We start from the raw sequence: 20,661 nt of genomic DNA, 5'->3' as shown, positions 1-20,661 counted from the left end.
TTAAAGAGCACTTTAGCCTATTTAAACTCATTATTTTGGTTTTCCAGCGTACGAACACTGTTATAAACAGCTTATTTTCCTGCTGCAACAGAGAGCAGTTTCCAGCAAAAAAAGGTAATAAAGCCACTGAGCCCTCCCTACTTAATGCAGCAACAGATAAACAGCTCACAGCTGAACACAGTCACCAAGTTAAGAAGCCAAAGAGCCATGTTATATTATTTTTGTCCATTCTTGGTGGAGGACAAAACACGCCTATAAGTAAATATTGACTGACTACAACTTGGATGCCCTGATACTGCCTGATCAGAAGGTGACTGCTTCCAAAAAATATAACTATAACAGCTTCACGGGATAAACAAAAATATGACGTGCTCTGTTCCCCCCACATCGCCAATAAAAACAAAAATGTAAGCTTTAAGAAGAAATAGTTCATCACTGGTTTTGAGGAGAAAGAAGATGCAAGCTCCAGTCTTGGTCACTGCATCCTGACCGCTGATCAGCTGAATAAGACAACAAGATTGATGATATTGTGCAACATGGCAGGTCAGTCTTTCATGCCCTGGTCCTTTAAATCACTGACACATTTAACATAGCCAACGTCTAGTGATTAATTATGCTCTCAAACTCCATTATAATAGAAAAAAAATCATATCATGAAGTTTAAGTTATTCATGTTATTGAGCAGTGATAAACAAAATAAACAAAATGTATCAAACCGCCAGTATCTGTTTTTATATAAGGCTTGATCTTATCACTAAAGGAATGCGGGAGACTGACACTTTGATAAATACAGTTTCTCAGTCGGAAAATTTACTTCACAAAATGTCAAACTTTTTGTTCGAGTCAACTCTTAACACATCCATCATAGAGCAGGAGGCGGGGCACTCCCTGGACAGGTCGCCGTTCTATTGCTGAAGAGAGACAGATCACATTCACTCTCACATTCACACATAAGGCCAATTTAGACTCACCAGTAATCTAACATGGATTTGGACTGCATGTTCTTCATGAGTGCTTCTTGGACATCCACTCAGGAACAGGAGCGCTTGTTTAATAAATCAGATTAAAAGAGTGTGTCTTCCTCTCTTGCACCGTACCATGGTGTGAGTCTTGCTAAAGAGGGTCTGGGATTACAAACAGACTGGTCGGACTCCAAAGTAGAAGAGTCCAGTGAGCTCAGAGATCCTGTGGGAGACCCCGACCCTTCATATGCATAAGTTTGAAGGTAGTCGAAAGGAGGAGCATAAGGATCTTGATCAGCTTCTGCCAGCCTGTCCAGAATAAACTGCCTGAAGACCTCATCCTCCGGGCCAATGAGGTGCGACTCTCGGAGGGACATTCGTATGCTGGCCCTGACGTCTTCCCTTCGCATCCTCCTCTCCCTTCTCCTGGGGCGGGGACGCATTGGGACAGTAGGTTGGCAGAAGTCCAGCTCCACTCCTCCAACTCCCGATTCTCCATAATAAAACACCTTCTGCGACACAGTCTCAGGCAGCTCCAGCTCCTTCACCTCCACCTCACGTCCCTCCTGCTGTTTTCTCCTGTGTCTCCTCACCATCACCATTACGACTGACAGCACTGCAGACACAACACAGCAGGAGATCATTACAGTTAAACACCAGGGCATGAGCTTTGTTGTGAAAAAAAAAAATCTACAGTGCCCGATGGAGCATGCATGCTGCGCACAAGCACACCGAGAAGTAATAGCTGCCAGATTTGTTTTTGTGGATGCAAGAAATCGAAACGATGGCAAATTAGGCAATACATTCTTTTTAGTTTTTTTTGTTTTGTTTGTTTGGTTGTTTATTTTACTTCAGCTCACATACAAAGAAAGTGTTCCTTTATTTGCTCCATGTGGCACAGAATACTAAAACTCTTGTTATTTTGTTTCTGCCGGGTTTTCATCAGCTATTGTTCTCATCCAACAGAATGTTAGCATAGCAGGTTTTGTCATTAATCTTTCATGTGATGGGCACAGGGAGGACACAAAGCAGCCGAGGTCATAATAAAGCTCTTCACTATGCAAACCCATCAGTGTCCCAGGATGGCATTGCTACTGATGTATTGCAACCAATACGCACATTACCTGACATCATTGCTCTGCAAGCTTTCAGCATTTTAAAAGTGTGTGTTAAAGGCACGCTGGTGAGTCTTAAAAGGCAGATTCAAATGAAAGTGCAAATTTGTTAATGAAAAATCTTGCTATTTAACACACATTCGCATACTTGCCAAAGTGGTGTGAGCTGGAACTGCTTTAGCTCAACAGACCTGCTGGAAAACAGTGACTTATTTTAACGACAGTTTCAGTGAAGCTGACGTTATAAAACTCCAACATCTCGGGAGTTTGATTTACTGGTTTCTTTTTCCATAAGTAATATTGAATGAAAGAGCAATTACCAGTGAAATCCTCTCTGAATGTACTTTACAAATTTTACTAATTAACTCTTCCAGTGTATTTTTTTTTATTAAAGCAGTTCTTTTTTAAATTGAATATTCTTGTTTGATTCGACATCTTTTATTCCAGTCAGACTTTGTCGTGACGTCGTATCAAAACTGACGTCTTGCTTAAAAGTGGAAATTATAATTGGAAATACTTTAAAATGCTTCTACACTTTCTCCAAAACCCAGACAAAAAGGAGCTACAGTTAGGCAACAGTGTTGTAAAAAGTACCTTACCTTTTTCCTTTTTTTTTTTTGCATATTTGAAATACTTATGTCTCCATTAATTAAACAAATTTTAACATTAGACAAAAATAACCCACATAAATACAAAATTGTTAATGAACATGAGACTTTTTTTTTTTTTTTGTTGGTTTCCAACCTTCTTTGCCCTTTTTTCAAAAAAGATTCGTGATAACTGGGAATTAGTCTTTCACATTGCTGCACAGGAATTTTGGTCCACATTGGTACATTTTAGGAAATTAACACCATGTTTAATGCTATGCCAAAAAAATCTCAAATCAGTTTTCATTCTGGTCTTTAACTAGACCACTCCAAAACCTTCATTTTGTGTTTTTGTGTTTTTTTAAGCCACTCAGAGATAGATGTGGAGGTATGTATTGGATCATTGTCCTGCTGCATAACCCGAGGGTGCTGGAGCTTCAGGGCAGAAACTGATGGCATTATCCTGGAAGATTTTCTGGTACAGAGCAGAATTCATTGTTCCACCAATTATAGCAAGTTGTCCAAGTCGTGGAAACGTCCCAAAATTTCAACTTTTGTCTCGTCAGTCCACAGAATATTTTTCCAAAAGTCTTGGGGATCATCAAGATGTTTTTTTTTTGGCAAATATAAGAGGAGACTTTGTGTTCTTTTTGGTCAGTATTGGCTTTTACCATAGAACTCTCACATGATACCATTATTATTCAGCTTTTTTGTTGTTGTTGAATCATGAACACTTACCTAACTGAGACAAGTGAGGCCTTCAATTCTTTAGATGTTTTTCTGGATTCTTTTCTGACCTCCTGGATGTTCATGCACTCTTGGTGTAATTTTGGTAGGCCAGCCACTCGTGGGAAGGTTAAACGCTGTGCCAAGATTTCTCTATTATTTGGATAATGGCTCTCATTATAGTTAAGAGTTCCATAGTCTTTGAAATGTCATTGTAAATCTTTCCAGACTGGTAGATGTCAATGAATTTGTTTCTCAGTGGTTTAATTTGATCATGGCATGATGTGTTGCTTTTTTGCAACATTTAGTCTACTTTACTTTTTCAACAGGTTCTGTTTAAGGGATTTCTTGATTCAACAGATCTGACAGCAATCAGCTGTGGTTGCGGCTACTGACATTGTGCTCTGCTTTCCAAAAATATGGTTAATCCTAGTTACTTCATGATTTAACAAGGAGGCAATTACTTTTTCAGGTTTGGATAGGATTTTCTAAACAAATCAAATTATCACTTTAAAACTGGATTTGGAGTTTGCTCGGGTTATCTTTTTCTAGTACTACAAAATTTGTTTGATCATTTGAAATATCCACTATTCAAAACTTAAACAGGATATGCAATGTGACAACATTATGCTTGCTTACCTGTGAGTGTGACCAGGCAGAACAGAATCCCTAACAAGGTTTGTAGGCTCACCCCCATGGAGAGAGCAAGGGCTTCCACCCCTCCTGTGGGACAATGACCTGCAGGCTGACAGCTGCACACACTAATGGTCAGAGTGCTAGTACCGGAGAGGGCTGGAGAGCCACTGTCTGCCACCACCACAGGCAAAAGGTACTGGGTTCGATCCTTACGGGTGAAAGTACTCCGGCGTGCCACGATTCCAGCTGTGTTGTCTAAAAGGTATGCCAAATGTTAGAGATGCCCTTTTCAGCATTCTTTAAAAAACCATGAGAAATCCCAATGTGAATGCTGATGTGTCTAGACAATACAAGGAGAAAAACCTGTGAAGTGACAAACTTAATGCAATTTAAAATAAAAACCAGGCTCTCTAAAAAGCCCTGCGCCTTGTCAAATCAATTTCTGGTCAATGTATAAAAGTAAATTTGGAAAATGAATTTAACTTCTGAGTGTGCCTGTAAGACTTCATGAAGGCACTGAACAAAAAACTTCTTTGGAGTCAAATAAGCCTTGTGGCATATGGAAATGTGTTTTATTAAACTTGTTTCTTGATTCATTATTCATTTCCTGGTTGCTGACTGGACTGCTGTGCTTGAGTGGCTAACCACCCATACGCTGCACCTGCATATATTTCATTCTAACTTACTCAACACATTCAAACATGCTCTGTACTTTAACAATGATGTCTCTTCAATTTGCTGCCCATTTTCATTATAAACTCTAAAAAAGGGTTGAGTGCACTCTAAGCCAAACACCTCAATTTGCTCACTCAAAAGGCAGTCAGCCACACAAAAAGTAGAACCTACAGAAGGATTTTCCTCCCAGAATATTCCAGGATGCATTTATTTATTTTTTCTTTAATCAAAAAAATATCGCTGTTATTTTGTCCTTAGCCTAAAATCATTGCAGGTTATGACTTAGCTGTTGTTCATTGCTTTTCTGGCAGGAACCATATGGGATACCGTGGCTTCTTCTGGTTTCGAGTTCATTTTTGCTCCACAGCCTAAAGCATCTGATGGAAAATGTCAGTGATTTGCAGGATGACATTTTTTGGAGCAAGAAGTATAATTATACAGATTTAGTTTATGCTGAGGGTCTCACTGCAGTAGCCCTGAGTCAGTCAGCAGCTGGTTCGTTGCACTTGGAGGGAAAACAAGTCACATTGTGACCGATTACATTGTTAGACTGACATCACATTAATCTCTGTATTATTATTTTTCTAGTTTCTAGACTTTCTTTTAATCATTCACTGCACATGTTTTGAGGTGAATTTGGGGAAAATATGCCTGTTTTCTGAAGAAGAGCTAAGTGGGACTATAAGCAACACTCTCGCTCACGTATATGTCTATACAGAAAATATAAAGCTTTAGCCTCCACAGAGAAGCTTAGAAAATTGTGAGAAACAGGTGCAGCAGTGACTCTGATTCTTTCTCAAGCTTCTAAAACTCACAATTAGTCGTCGTCTTTCCATAATGAATAATGGCATTACCTCATAGTAACATTCTGGCATGGATTGAATGAATTCAATAATACAGAGTAATAACTGCGCTTTAGAAGCTAACTGGCCAACTTTGTGAGTATGAAACAACACAGACGCTCTAAATGATTCCCTTGTTGTGAGTCGTTATGCTACTCTAAGAGCCTGTTTGATGTAACTCAATAGTTACTGAATGAGCATGGTATCTAGTAATTCTAAAGCAGACACATTTGTATGCATTTGTATATTATTGATTTGACTATAACCTTGATTATCTCTGATTGTGAAGTTTGGATTAATGCGCTTCTCGGGGACCATAGAAAAGTAGAAATGATGTCCTTCGACAGGGTCGTCTGGATCAACAGCGCTGAGCAGTTGAATGAGCTGAGAGAACAAAAACAGAAAATACAGAAAAAACAAAGCTGCAAGAAGTGATGAAAGTAAGTAAGGAGGAATTGTATCCATCTTTTTATATATACATACAGATGTAGAGTGCTTAACAAATTTATCAGACCACCTATCATGGAAAAAAGAAAACATGGGCATTTTATAAATCTGTCAAAAAAAATTTCATTGTTATTAATACGTGAAAAAAAAAAGTTACCAAAAAAACCTGACTTCATATATTTATACCCAAACTTGAGCTACTGCACTGAAATTAATGAAGCATAACATTCAACCATTGTAACAATTTTCTGCTCAGGAATGCAATTAAATAACTGTAATTTGGCAACTTTATCAAAAATATTGTGGTTTGCTATTTTTATCTGCTTTATTTTGGAAAACAGTAAATGTGAAAATACGTGCATAACAAAAATAATGAATTTTTAAATATTTATTAAATAATTAGCATTGAAATTATCAATTTGATTAAAGAGCTTGCCCGTACTGGTGGAAACAAAAAAAATATTTTTGGTAATTGCCAGTCCTGGTAATTTTCGGCAGCTGTGGCATAAATGAACCTCATTAGATAATCTGTATCATCGTGCCATTTTAGGAAAGCCTGTTTTATTGTTGCTGAATGGAAACATCCTCTTTATACGGTGGCCCTGAGAGGCCAAACGGACTGCAACTTAAGAAAACACCAGCAATAAGAAAAACGCTGCAAAAGCACACTGTTAGGATGCCTGGGTCGTCGACCCAGGGTTTTTGAGTTTTTGATATTATTTATACTTCCTAGTTTTTGGTTTCTTTGAGTTCTGTCTTATGGCTTATGTCTCTGTCTTCTTTAGTTGCTCTGTCTCCCCTATCACCTGCATCCCCTTGTCTAGTTCGCGTCTATGTGTATCCTAAGTTCCTATATCCCCGTGTTCAGTCAGTGTTTGTGTCTGCCCTGTTCCCACGTCTCTGTTCCCTTTGTAGTGCCTGCATATGAGTCTGTGTCTTTGTTCAGTCTGTGTTATGTGTTTCCTGTTTTACTTTGAAAGTCCATGTCTGATGTTAATGTGTCTGGTTTTGCTTCCTCTTGTCTCGTTAGGCCTGATTTGCCCCAGCTGTGTTTCCCTCCTGTTACCCATTCCCTGATTGCTCCCTCTGTGTATTTAAGCCCAGTGTTTCTCTGTGTCTGTGTTGCGATCTACCGTTTATCAAGCTGTGTGTTCTGTCTGTCCTCCGGTATTAGTTTATTTTTTTGATCGTTTCCAGTTATGTTATATTTGAGTTTAACATTAAAACGGTTTTTGAGTTTACATCTGTCTCTGGAGTCTGCACCTTGGGTCCTATTCCTGCCTGCACACAGCCACACCTAACACACACAAAACACAACAGAATTAGGAAACACGACAACAGAAATAGGAAAAAATAGATTTCCAAAAGCACAAGCAAGTGTTTCTGGGGAGACAATAACCCGACGGACCAGTTGCAGGAACCAAAATATGCTAAGAATTGCGCTGGGAGACACTTAAAAGAAGTGGAGGATCTATCGGTTTTGTGAGGAAAGAAAAGATGAGAGGTAAGTGTGTTAGCCTAACTATTAGCCTAAAAATCCATCATCAGTATTATATGAGTCATGATAAAACTGGTGCTTTCTTAAGTTGCAGTCCATTTGGCCTCTCAGGGCCACCGTATCTTTATTGTGATTTGGAATGTATAGCTTCAGAACTACATTACAGCATTATAGGAAAAAGATGTATAAGGAATGCAATTAGTATAACAATTCTTTACCCAAGTTGAATTAATTCTAGTTCTCAACTTACATGGTGTGGTGACCTAATAAATTCGTTAAGCACACACACGCACACACACACAATATATATATATATATATATATCTCAATCTCACAGTATTATGCAAAAGTTGGGAATCACAGTTCTGTTCTTTGTATTTTGCTTCCAAGGAGCCACACTTATTTGTCAATTATGGAAGTTGGCTTTAGCAATAGTTCACAAGGCCTTCTTTCAGTAATTGTCTTTGGACACTGGCTGCTTTTTCACTCATTTACAATTCAATTTTAATTTATACAGCGCCAAATCACAACAACAGTTGCATCAAGGTGCTTTATATTTTAAGGTAGACCCTAATTTCAATCCAGTTTTAACAGTCTTAACATTTACCTATGAATCATTCAAACATCAACAAACCACAATATTGAAGGGATGAACCAATGTAGCTCTCATTTCTTTAATGAATCTAGGAAAAATGCCAAAGATAACACAGGTTGACATACATAGTATGTTTTGCACCAAAAATGTTGAGTTATCTGGATAATCGGACGGCATAAAAGTGGCAAGTCAAGAAAAACTATCTACAGAAAACCTTTCCCAATACTACTTAAAAAAAATAACAAGAAAGCTTGCCTCAGAAAGTTCAGTCTGTGTTGTGTCAATACAGCTATTTCCCATTTTCAAGTCTGGCTCTTTGGAACCAAAATGTAAAGAAGATCAATAGATAGATAGAAATACTATAGGACACAATATGACAACTTTTACAGTTCACATTCATGTATGTTCAGCTTTCCACTCTGCAGTGTAGTAAATCGTGAACATCAGTGCATCATAATATACATACTTCTCCTGCCTGCGTCCCCTCACAGATATATGGCTGGTAATCTCTTGCAAGCCTTGGCACATTGTCGTTTATGTCCAGTACTTTGATGAACACCACCACAGAGGAGGATAAATGGTTCTGCGCTGCAGTAGTGAAGATAGACATTTGCTGGAGTCCACTGGGTCCATGTATCATAAATGCTTTGTAAAAGCTCTGTCAAAATAACACTTAAGACTGAGAAATGTTTCTGTCTTCTAGCTTTAGGAATGTGGGAGAAAAAACGGGCACCAGCATCACACTGCTTTCACCAAAACAAAATAAACGATTCAACAGTAAACAGTTATACCTATTATGGAAATTTAAGGCTTCAGTCTACACTAGCTGTTCCCAACATTTTTTTCTGAGGTGCACCCACTGGTCTGTGAGATGGAAACTGAACGACTAGTAGGTAGAAACGAAAATATATCAAATTTGACTTTTTCCTGCAAGCTTTTTTTTTTTTTTTACAACTTGTAATATCTCTACTCTTCAAAAGTTGTAGACTTTTGAGAGTGGAGATGTAATTGTTTTTCTTTCTTTTTTTCTTTTCTGCAAAAGAATGACAAAAATATGACATTATCTTTTACCACGAAGACAGCATGAAGATAGAATTTTAACACAAGACCAGCTGGATAAAATCAGTTACAAACAGGTTGCGGCGCCTAAAAATAATTTTGATTGCTTTGGTTGCCAGCATATTGCCGTTGTTGTGCATAACTTGCATGTCATTTACTTTGCTGTAGTGAAGCTTGAAAAAGTGTGAAGCAAAATGAAAATGCAGAACATTTACTTTTAAAGTTAATATTGTGGCATCACCACTGCAATCAACACATTTCAAAATGTACTTTTTCAGGCTAACAGTCTTCACTTCCAATTTGCATCACTCATTTCTTGGTTTCACGACCACTTGGTGAGTAGTTTAACTACAGGTCACCGTGGCAATCCGCTATCTACCAAAGCCCTCAAAAGGAGGTTTTCAGTACACCACTGTATACCTCTTTGCGACCAGTTTCACGACAGCAACCTGTTGTCAACCAGTTGCAGAATACATACTTTTCTTCAGGCAGTAGTGGTCAGCAGATGGTGACGGACTCGTCTCTAAGCCTGTATGAATAGGACTTTACCAAATGATTTTACAGCGACCTCCAGCAACCACTCACAACTGGTCAGGGAATACACATTTGTCCTTACCCAACTGGTTTGCTGCCAGATGACAGTCTCTAGGCCTGTGTGACTGAGGCTAAATGACACACTCCATGAAGAAGTGGAATAACACACTCCATGAATATATCTCTCAGTCCTGACACTCTGGTGTCTAAGGAGTGACGGAGAGTCGATGAGTGAGTGGGTGAAGGAGAAGCTAAGATACTGTTGGGTTGTGATTTAACAAGAAACCTCTGTCCATCACATGACCTGCTGGCGATTAGTACATGGTAGCAGAAAACGAATGACTGAGTAAATGAATAAGGACACATTTTTAAAGTCAATGGAATTAAAAGTCAAGCTATTTATTTGTTGCTTTTAATTCCATATTTTAAACAACAATCCACTGTCCAGTGCTTGAAAACCCTGTTTGTGAATCTCTGCTATAGTAGATTTCTCATCAGCAAATTGCTGGAACATATTTTGCACACGTTTGGGAATAATTGTGCCATAAGTCAACCGTTAACATTACCATACGCTCTTATAAAAAACATGAAACTCTCCTTACTTGTTTCCTTAGCTTCAACTGTCACATTGTGCCAGGCTGCAGTCTCTCGGTCCAAAGACTTAGCGACAGTTATCGTTCCATTGTTTGGGTCTATTTTAAAAGCTTTTGTGGTATCGCTCCTTTTGTCAACAGAGTATCTGGAAGAAAAATCATGGAGACATACCATTTAGAAGGAAAGGTTGTTTTCTGGGCAAACAAAACATTGCGATACCACAGGGAGATTAATTAGGCAAACTGCTCAATTTTTTAATCTGTTGACAGATATCCAACAAAGCAAGTACACACACGAGCTAGTCTGACACAGCGACAACAACACTGTGAAAACAAAGCACCTCATGCAGATGGCATTGTATTTTCACAGTTATTTAAAATGAATATTATTTTTAATCTGACCAAAGACATTTTCTGTTTTGACATAAGTGTATAAATAGAAGGTAAAAGCAGGTAGACATGGAAATTTGTAACCATGGAAAAAGAGACAAGCTTTTATGGCAATTAAATAATAGCTGCCTTGCATGATATTATGTTTTGTGGCATGTTTGCTGGTAATGGGTGACAAGTGGATCTACAATTTTTTGTCAAAATAATCGTCAGGCAGCATGAATGTAATTATCACAAGCAAACCAGGCCATTTTTATTGTATACCACTTTCTCATCATCATTGGACTCTTAATAAAAAGTGATTAGAACAACCTGGTAAATTAGGATATCAGAGTAATGCAATCTTTCTGTGAGCTACTTTGCTGATAACAGCATGGGAAATTTGACCACAGCAACTTTAATCATATTTACTAGAACTGCGGAAACCACTAAAATGTCAGCCTGAATTTATTAATCAATGAGACACTGTCACCAAAGGGACAGTAATAGACGCTAGGCTGAAGATGATATGCAGCACCTGCCATTCTTAAGCTCTGCTGAGATGGACTACAGGCACCAGTAGTGCGGCTGTCTCCTCTGCAACGTGCCCCACTTGCAAATGACTGCAAATCTCAATTCCATATGCCACCTCGTATGGTGCTTTATTACATTCCCACGTCCTAGCAACGTTGCTTTGTGATAATACCACGGCAATAGATAGAAAAGCCTGTGAGGTTAAAAAAAAAAAACTGTCATGATTTATTCAGCAGGGCTCATTTCCTACTAAAGTAATATGAGATAAATATGACCATGTACAGGGTATCCAGAGATCAAGGGTAAAAATGGATGCACCGAACCGGTAACACTATTTGAAATGAAATGATTTTTCACCCCGTGGAGGAAGCTGTCTAAAGATGCTCAGCCCATGCCAGCTTGGGTATCTACCTTATCATTATCGTACTGGTAGTCGGATGGCATATGCCATTCTTCCTGGTTTAGACAGTTCACATTACCTGATGGGATTGTTGACAGTGTCAGTGTCTCTAGCACTAACGCTGCCAACCACAGTTCCCACAGCTGCATTTTCAGGAAGTTTCCACTCGTAGACTGGCGAGAGGAAAACAGGTGGCTCATCCTCATCTTTCACAATGACTTTCACTGTCGTCCTATCAGTGAAGTCGTCCAGACTCAGAAAACGAGTGTCCACGTGGTCATTGACCGCCTCAGCGGTCATGTCGAAACGTCTCTTAACTTCAAAGTCCAAAGGCTGCGAAGGAAAGAAATACTCAACTTTTTATAGCTTGTATTAGAACAGAGGTTGTTACAAGAAGAATAAAATTAAATCAAACAGATACAACTTTTGAAAAACAAAGAAAGTTGTATGTAAAACAGATCATTTTTTCTGAGGAGAGCAGGACATGACTGCGACTGGATGTTGGACTTGTTTAGTTAGTGTCAATATGCTACCAGCTGTGAGTATGCACTTAAATAATGCTGCAGTTTTGATTAACATGCTGCTAGTAATAAGAAAACAGCATGCAAACCATTACCACTTTCCCAGGATGATTCAGAAACAGAGTCAATAATGTTTGTTATTTTATTTCATGATCACGGCATCTAAATTGAAATCTCCTGTTCTATAATTGAGAGAGGTATTGCATATATGTGTGAAAAAGTAAAGTGAATAAGATGAAATCATAAGTTCAGCAACACCCAGACAGCAGTCTTCATTCTATATAAGTGTAGTGACGGTATTCAGGAACTGATTTTTGTTATTAATTTGAACTAATTCGGTCAATAACTTTTCAATGTTCTCTGAATTAACCAATAGATTAATTGGCCTTGTGGTTGTGGTTTTGCAACAAGATGTGATTATTTCACTGAAAAATAAATAAATAAATAAACACACACACAGACAATATCACACAGGTTTGGACCACCCTTTGGCTTCTGTTGAAGCAGTTGCTGATCATTTGCACAGCATGCTTTGGCTGTCAATCACAGTCTGTCAATAGACACAGGAGTCTGGCAGTTTGCAAAGGAGTGAAACATGACATTTAGCTTAACTATGAGCACTGACTGAAAACAGATTATAAGAAAAGTTAGGCTCGTGTATGTTTAGTGCAAATGCTTGGTTATACTGACACATGCCATTCATATATATGTATATATATTTCCTGCAACTGACTATAGTGATCCTTTTTGTTTTCGTGAGATATGAATACTTTAATGCAATTTCTGGTTCTTAATATTAATATGTAACACCAATCAATTTTGATTGTTATTAGAGCCACCTTAAGAAACAAAAATAGTCAAAAGACGTTTTTTATTATTCATATTGAGAATGAAGTTGAAATTTTGAGGATAAAGTTGAAACACTCTTTTGAGAATAAAGCGGAAATGTCGAGAATAAGGTCAACTCCCTTCATCCATCTCAATATGCATTCTTGTGTGTACTTGGGTTCTTCTGGACTTGAGAAATGTCATCAGCTGCAGCCCGATTGTCTGATACAGCATCATCCCTTCTGTACTGCACAAAGGTGTAACCATCAAAATCCTTGCATCTCTCCATTTTTACCTATTTCACATTGCACAAATGAAGCCAAGTCTTCCAGGCTTGTTTACTCATCTACTAAGTCATCTACACAAGGCCTTTTGTAGAAGGTCCGGCAGCTGTACACTAATGACATTAGTGCCATTAGCTTAAATTTAAAACTTTATTCTCAATATTTCAATGTTTTATGTTATTGTGTTTTAACACAAAGTACTTTCAAGTACTGCTGTACCCAAATGCCCAACCCAGAGAAGGACTTGTGGCTAGACAAACACACAGACACACACACACACAAATCTTGGGTTAGTTGTTTGGTTTAGCCTCTCCAAAACAACAGCCATTTCTTCTTTTTTTGTAGAAAGCATATCTGAATAGAAGCTCGCGGTTTCCTGTGCCATGCAAAGATCATTGAGTATAGCTGGTAGTTTTGAGATTGTTGTTCAACAAATGCAATCTACCCTTTACTCTCCACTTGAACTGTTTAACTGTATGTAACCAAAGCTTGCTTAAAAGTGACTGGTAAATTTAGATTATTTGCAGACTTCAAACAGAAACCAGAATGTTTCAAGTACCAACCTGCTCTACCGATTTTACATTTTCATACGCAGCTATAGATTTATAGAATACACACACACACACACACACACACACACACACACACACACACACGCATGCACAGATATTCACAGAGAATCTAAATATTCGAGGTAGATATTGTAAAGGGATTCACCTTGGCCAGTAGAATCACTCCCTCTTGTGTTACTGGGTCTGTTTTAATGATAAAGGTGCTTTCTTCCAGTTCACCCTCCAGACTGTAGGTCATTTTGGCATTGATGCCAGTGTCTCCATCCTCTGCCATGATTCTGCCTACCGTGGTGCCGATGGCTGCGTTTTCGGGGACAGCAAAGGTGTAAAGGTCTGAAGAAACAAGAATATTTTCTATGAATCATTTTGATGCCATTGGGCTCAGAAGATGAACCTTGGAACAGGATATTAAAAGGAATACAAAATTTCGTTGATACCAAACTGGTACTTGTGCTGTCTGCAATGACACTTTGAAAAGTTGCTAAATTTGGAGCAAAAAACAACAAATGAAAAAGTTTCTCCACCCGAACACAGTATACAGAACTTGACAGTAACTTGTTAATAGCTAGTCAAGAGAGGCTGCTTGTCTATAAAGTGATAAGAAGGAAGAACATTGTGGTGGAGGGTCAATTTGTGTGAGTCAAAGATAAGTTGTGGCAACACATAATCCCAGCCTAACTGTAATAAGAAGATGAGAAAATGTGATTGTGTCTTTGAGCAACTCCATTTGGATGGCTGCCACAACTGGGTGGAACTCGACACTCGACAGGAAACCAGCTGCTTGTGAAGAAAAAAAAAACTGTGCCGATAATAATTTGCAATTACGTGACAAAACACAGGACATGGTTCAAAGCAAAGTGTGGCCATACAATATTTAAAAGGCCTTTTGACTGAACATAAAATCCATGGGACACATTCAATGAATGTGAATGTGACATTAATAGTTAAAGGTATCATTCTTGCTGTCTCAGTCCTACAGAATTGATTTCTTCCCACGGCATTCATTTAGTGGGGTTTATCACTGGGAAGGCTAGGTTTGCTTCCAAAGGTCATGACAAATGTCCTCTCGTGTGTGAATGATTAAATTCATCCAGTGTATGGAACATGTACACAAGCGCAAAATGAGCAAAACATCCCAATCGCCTTTGCTGTCTCCTTCACTCCCTCTCATTCGTCTCTCAAGCCTGCCATCTTTTAATTTTGGCTGCTGGCTGAATAACAGACAGCTGAATGCAGCACAAACCACCCACCCGAGCCGGAGAAGTGTGATCAAATAAATAGCTCATAGGTATAATATTAAACATGTCCTCACAGACTGCAGTGCTTTGTACTCTTTCATTGATTCCCTCACTGTGTATGGCCCAATGTTTGCATCACTGTGAGTCATATCTGTGACTCACGCTGCTGGAATGTGGGTCCATTGTCATTGACATCAGTCAAGCTGACCGTAACCGTAGTGGAAGAGGAATAACCGCCGCTGAGACCCAGCATATCCTTCACCTGCACCACCACCTGGTACTGCTCTCTGGCTTCACGGTCCATATTTTGCCAAGATGTTACAATAATCCCTGCAGGTAGATAAGACAGGGAGAGAGGAGGAGGGGGCCAAGAGGAGTCTTTGGTTCATTAAGACAGCATTAAATATATCTGTGGGTGATTTTTTTGCTTTGTTTTGTTTTTTTCCAATCAACTGTAAGTAAACAAACTTTGCCTGAAGTTGCACTTGAGAGCGCTGTGCAAAATGTGCAGTAAAACTGCATCACAATAAATGTCCAGTCTTCAAATTTAATCAGCACAAAAAGGAATATTAAGAGGGCTTTCAGATGACTTAATGCTTCCTCTGTCTGGGCAAACTGGAAGATGAGGGCAACAGTAAACAGTAAACAATTTAAATCAAACAAATTAGATTGACCCGACAAATTTATAGGCCATTTGTGGATTTGAATTTATCTCAATATCATGTTCACTGAATCTTGTGTTGAAATGACGTAAACATTTTCATATTCTCCATTTTTACTATGAAAAGATCAAACATGCTCTGTGAAGTTGGATGGAGTTAAACAAAAAAATATATATATATATATATATCTCAAGTCAAGTCAAGTCAAGTATTTATTTATTGTCATTGTCAAAGAACAATGAAATTGCGTTTGGGGCTTCCGTACAACCCGTAATTAAAAAAAAAAAAATACCCCTTAAAACCCAAGTGTAAATATTTAACCCAGTGTGACTTCAGTGCAATGAGACAATCCTTAGCAACAACATGAGAACAATATTCAATTGAAACTAACAATTTGCTTTCTAAAAAGTCATATTTGGACTTTTGCATAGTGCAGTAATTTGCATTAGAATATTTTATTCCATGCCGGTGATGTCCTCCCCCAACTTATTACAGTTAAGGTCAATAACATGTGTGGGAAGTGCTGTAACTGACCTCGGATTTACACAAGAAAATAGCGAGGATGCATGTGGGCATTAGTAAAATCCATTGTCTGTCACAGGATGAACTTGTCTAGCTGGCCTCAAAAGTAGCTAAATCTGTCAATAGCTCTTTTAGGCTCCAGTCATTCTAGGGAAAAAGTGGTTGTATATGATGAAAATTAGTGCGACTGTGAATGTGACGTATGATCTTCTTGCCTTTTAAATGGTTGCTTCGAAGACAGAGACCAGCTCTAAGACCACTTAGAGTTAGCTGCCATCTTCAAACTGGTGTTAGCAAGTCAAGATGGTGATAAAACATGCCGAAATGGCACTGAGACAGAATCCGTCTGCTATCAGTTTTTGACTGAATCAAGTCTGTGAATCAAGTCTGAATCATGTAAGTGCCAACTTGCATCAAGTTGGCACTTACATGCAGTCTGTTTGCGAAAATACCCCGATTAACTGTGATAAATCTCAAATCTGTTGCTATCTATATCAGACGGGAAGTGCTGTACCAAAGTCAGGGGAGGACGTGCCACAAGGAGACTGCATAGAATCCACACATCTACACATCAGGCACATTCTCTCAAATCTAAAAGGGTCAGTTTTTTAATTTATACATTTCTAAACAAATGGAGGCAGCTAGTTGATTTAAATAATTACCCACATTCTCCCAAGAACAGTACAAATTTGTGGTTCAAAGCTAAGGGAGAAGGTAATAGCTGCATTTTCTAAGACAAAGAACTAAGTAAAAAGCAAGAGGACCACTTTGACCCATCTCTCCTTGCTAATTAGTCACTGAGTCCAATAACTATTTTGACAACTATCACATATATAAAACACGCTTGTCAGAGTTAAATTTAGCTTAGTTTACAGTAAATAGGCTACTACAAACTAAAGTAACTCACGCTTGTGTGTTTTATTATTTGATGGAGCAGATGAGTTCTGCTCATCGGGGGAGACTGATTGCAACCTGCTGGCAGTCTATCAGTGTTTATAAATTGGATGGTGATTTATTGCAAACCATTGACAATCTCTTTGAGAGTATTTAGAGTTGTTCTTGATCTGAGTTGGACTAAGAGAGCTCGCCTCCCACCAGGCGCCTGTTGCAACCATTGCCTTGTGAACGAAAGTGGCTACTGCAACTACTAGCAATTGGTCCCAGACGGCAAAACAAATGCAGCACAATTACTGCCAATCATCAGTTTCCTGGTTGCACAGTTTGCTGTCCAATTTTACTCGACTGTGACTGAAGCCTTAGAGATACGTTTACCAAGTAAGTTTATGTAATCTTATAATTAAAAAGAAATGTTAAACTTGCCAAAAGTGAAGATCGGACATTTTCCTGATTAAACACAATGGCTAGTTTAAACTAAAACACTTTATATCTGTCAGCATCATGTACCGGTCTTTGGCTCCACAGAGAAGTAAGGTTCCCCCTGCAGGATGGAGTAGATGAGCTTGGCGTTGTTTCCAAACATGGGATCATCAGCATCTGTGGCTGTCACCTGTGCCACTGTGGTCCCTGTGGGGGGGGGAGCAGATCACACAGTCAGAGTTAGCTCAGGCAGCAGTTCCAGTCAATGGGGAAATAAAGTGATTATAGTATAGTCCCGCAGGGTCTGTCTGACTGGCTCCAGGGGGGAGTAGTGGAAATGGAAGAGGGTGGATAGTTGAGGTAAGGTTAGAGGAGGGATGTTGACTAAGGCAAAAGGGTTGATAAGGTGGGGGCGGCAAAGCAGCCTTGGCCTTTCACCACTCGGTAAGGCGGTGCAGGTGTGCGTGACAGCTTCTCCAGCCCTATTGTGACATCTCACTCTCCACGTGCCGCTTGTTTTCTCTCCTTCGTTCTCATTCACCTTTATCTGTCCATCTTTCACACTTACTCGCATTTTCTCCACTGACCATATCCTTGTCCTTGCTTTGCTTTTTACAGTATATTTTGCTCCCTCAGCCCTCTTCCCTATCTAGTTCTTTCTTCCCACAGAGCACTCTGTCTTTCACACAGTCAGGGATTTACCGTAGCATTTCTTATTTTACAATGCCCTCACTCCAACCTCTCACTTTCTCTTTCTGAGTCAAATGCATTATGATTTATTACGAGCTAGATATTATGCTGCTAAAGCAGATTACATATAAATTGAAATGGTAATGTCTGTGGTATGAAAGGGCAGTGGTTATAATAACATTATTTAAGAAATTTATCCATAAAGGCATTGGAGCTATCATACAGAATCCAATATTTTTAACTTCCTGAATAGGGACAGATGACAGACATTCATATAACCTTTTGTTCATTGTCTTCAGTCAATATTTCATTTAAGAAAATTTATTTCAGTAGCATGTCAGTTTTTATCAATACGACAGAAAAAGTTTATTTGCAAATAAATTACTCCTTTTTGTGACTTATATTTTAAATACAAAAGACGGATCCTTACAGATCTAGACATCATGTCCTATTAATACCAGAAATTGTACAAAATAATTTGGAGGGAGCAGTGAAGAAGAGTGATTGACATAAAAGGTAAAAATGCTTTGAGCTGTCAGTAAGAGCAAGACCTGTATAGTATAAGTATGAAATAATTATTTCCCCATTTTAAGAAAGAAATTTAGAAAATTTCTACTATAATACTGATTATTAATCTAAACTCAAGTGAAAAATGCTAATGACTTCTTGCTCTTGTTGATATTCTTAAAAGGAAGGCTGATTAGTGGGTTAAAGATTTACAACTCATTGTGACAGAACAGCCTCCTAAGTATTTCTCTTCTAAGTTCAACAGGCAGCGAATGCAATAACGTGGCTCTGTAAGTATTAAGAGTCCTTAATACTTACGGAAAGGTTTTGAACTACAGCCCATTCATTCTTGACTGTTTCTAGGAAGTGCCATCTAGCAAAGTGGAAGCTTAGAAATTCTCTTATAAGAGTCAATAAAAAGTACATGTATGTTGAATATTGCTATTACCGCTAATATTACTAATACTTATTTACACATTAAGTAGTAAAAGCTGAGATTTAGATTTAGAGACTCTCTACAGCTGATGGTAATTTTGGTCCTAAACTATTGAATTTAAAAAAAGGCTAGACCTGGACAAAGACGTGTTTAAATTGTAATGCCAACATGCCAGTACGAGCATGCTAATGCCACAAGATTAGCTTGCTAACACTAGATCAGAATGTGAAAAGTGTTCTAACAAGCACACCATTAACAAAGCATAACCAAGGCTGTTAGAAATGACCTTTTAAAATGTAGTTAGTGTCTGTGTTTTCAACATTTCATAAAGGGACTTTTTCACTTTTTTCACACATACCAATTGGACACATCTCAGGAATGCTGGACACATATGGCTCATTCTGGAACTGGGGGACATTGTCATTAATGTCCTGCACTGTGATGATGAACTCTGACTGGGGCTCCTCTGGTTCGTTGGACCATCTATTGATGGCCTGGGCTTGGAGCACATAGAACGCCTTTTCCTCACGGTCAAGCTTCTTCAGTGTCCGGATTTCCCCAGTATACTCGTTTATTTCAAACACATCTCCAGCACCTTCTCCTGATAATATGTACTTGATGGAAGACTCACCTTGATCAGAATCAGATTTGAGCTACAAAAAGAAAAGGAAGGTATATTAATGTTTTTTTTGTTTTTTTTAAATTTTGCATATTTTCTCGAGGTAACTAGAAAGCATGCATTTTCAAAGGGAAGTACCATATCAAGGACATGGCAGACATTCAATGTGAAGCAGTACCTGGCCAATAACACGAGGAGTAGGATCTTCCTCGGGGACAAACAGCTGTTTCCAGATCCAGCCTCTCTTCAGGCGACGGTGCAAATGAGTGGACCCCTGAGCCAATTGTTGGGCTTCCAGACCCTGAGTACCTCTCATATCACTCAGCACCCCACCAGGAATCATAAAAAACACCATCGCCACAGCCAAAACACTCGGCATGCTCATTTTTACAGTCCATCCGTACATTTCCTCTGCACTTCACGTGGATAGTGGACAGAGGATAGTTTCACTGGTCCATGTTACAAATTCTTCATTCACCAGCACCATAATTCATGATCCTGGCAGTGCTGCATCCCATCTTGTTATGATGTGGTTTGTATGCATGACCTTGTCTCTAAAATAAAAGTTAACAATTTAATTAATGTCTGCACTAAGAACTTCTCAGTGGGGCACAGAGACTGAAAAACTGTCAGTGGTAAAATATTATCTTTATGATTTAAAAGGTACATTTTAAAAATTGGAATATTAAAAGAGAACTAATCAAAATATATTTACTTTTGACCCTGAAAATATTTGCATACTCTAGTTAATAAAAAGGCCAGTCTTTTGTCAGCGGTATGTAAATATGATTGAGAGGATCTCTATTTGATTAATAAATGATAATCTAATCTATAGCATTAACTAAGCCATAACTGATGATTAGTAAATTAGACGATTGGATTCTAAACATGCA

The 20,661-nt window shown here is 38.6% G+C and overlaps 1 protein-coding gene across 1 annotated transcript; it reads right to left on the bottom strand.

Annotated features, from left to right (window-relative positions):
- Positions 1-845: 845 nt before the first annotated feature.
- Positions 846-20,310, bottom strand: cdh19 (cadherin 19, type 2). The gene is made up of 11 exons (XM_005738908.1): positions 19,947-20,310; positions 19,508-19,802; positions 17,604-17,723; positions 15,178-15,345; positions 13,923-14,110; positions 11,652-11,905; positions 10,279-10,415; positions 8,550-8,671; positions 5,810-5,927; positions 4,030-4,281; positions 846-1,578 (listed from the first exon to the last, which is right to left on the bottom strand). The coding sequence occupies exons 1-11, from the start codon at positions 20,172-20,174 to the stop codon at positions 1,064-1,066; spliced, it is 2,397 nt and encodes a 798-aa protein (XP_005738965.1). The 5' UTR covers positions 20,175-20,310; the 3' UTR covers positions 846-1,063.
- Between the last annotated feature and the right edge of the window lie 351 nt (positions 20,311-20,661).

This window comes from Pundamilia nyererei, unplaced genomic scaffold, assembly GCF_000239375.1.
Source record: "Pundamilia nyererei isolate P.nyererei 1_Seehausen unplaced genomic scaffold, PunNye1.0 scaffold00087, whole genome shotgun sequence".
In the NCBI taxonomy this organism is placed as follows: Eukaryota; Metazoa; Chordata; class Actinopteri; order Cichliformes; family Cichlidae; genus Pundamilia; species Pundamilia nyererei.
Note: the sequence above shows the minus strand (reverse complement) of the source record. Positions and strands in the feature narration are given on the sequence as shown.

What these genes read in the sequence shown, in the direction of transcription:
- cdh19 (XM_005738908.1), bottom strand. Translation starts at nt 20,174, where the DNA reads ATGTACGGATGGACTGTAAAAATGAGCATGCCGAGTGTTTTGGCTGTG. An exon ending in CTCCTCGTGTTATTGGCCAG is followed by an intron (nt 19,803 to 19,946) that starts GTACTGCTTCAC and finishes TTCTTTTTGTAG; the next exon opens with CTCAAATCTGATTCTGATCA. An exon ending in CACAATCAGAGATAATCAAG is followed by an intron (nt 4,282 to 5,809) that starts GTTATAGTCAAA and finishes CATACCTTTTAG; the next exon opens with ACAACACAGCTGGAATCGTG.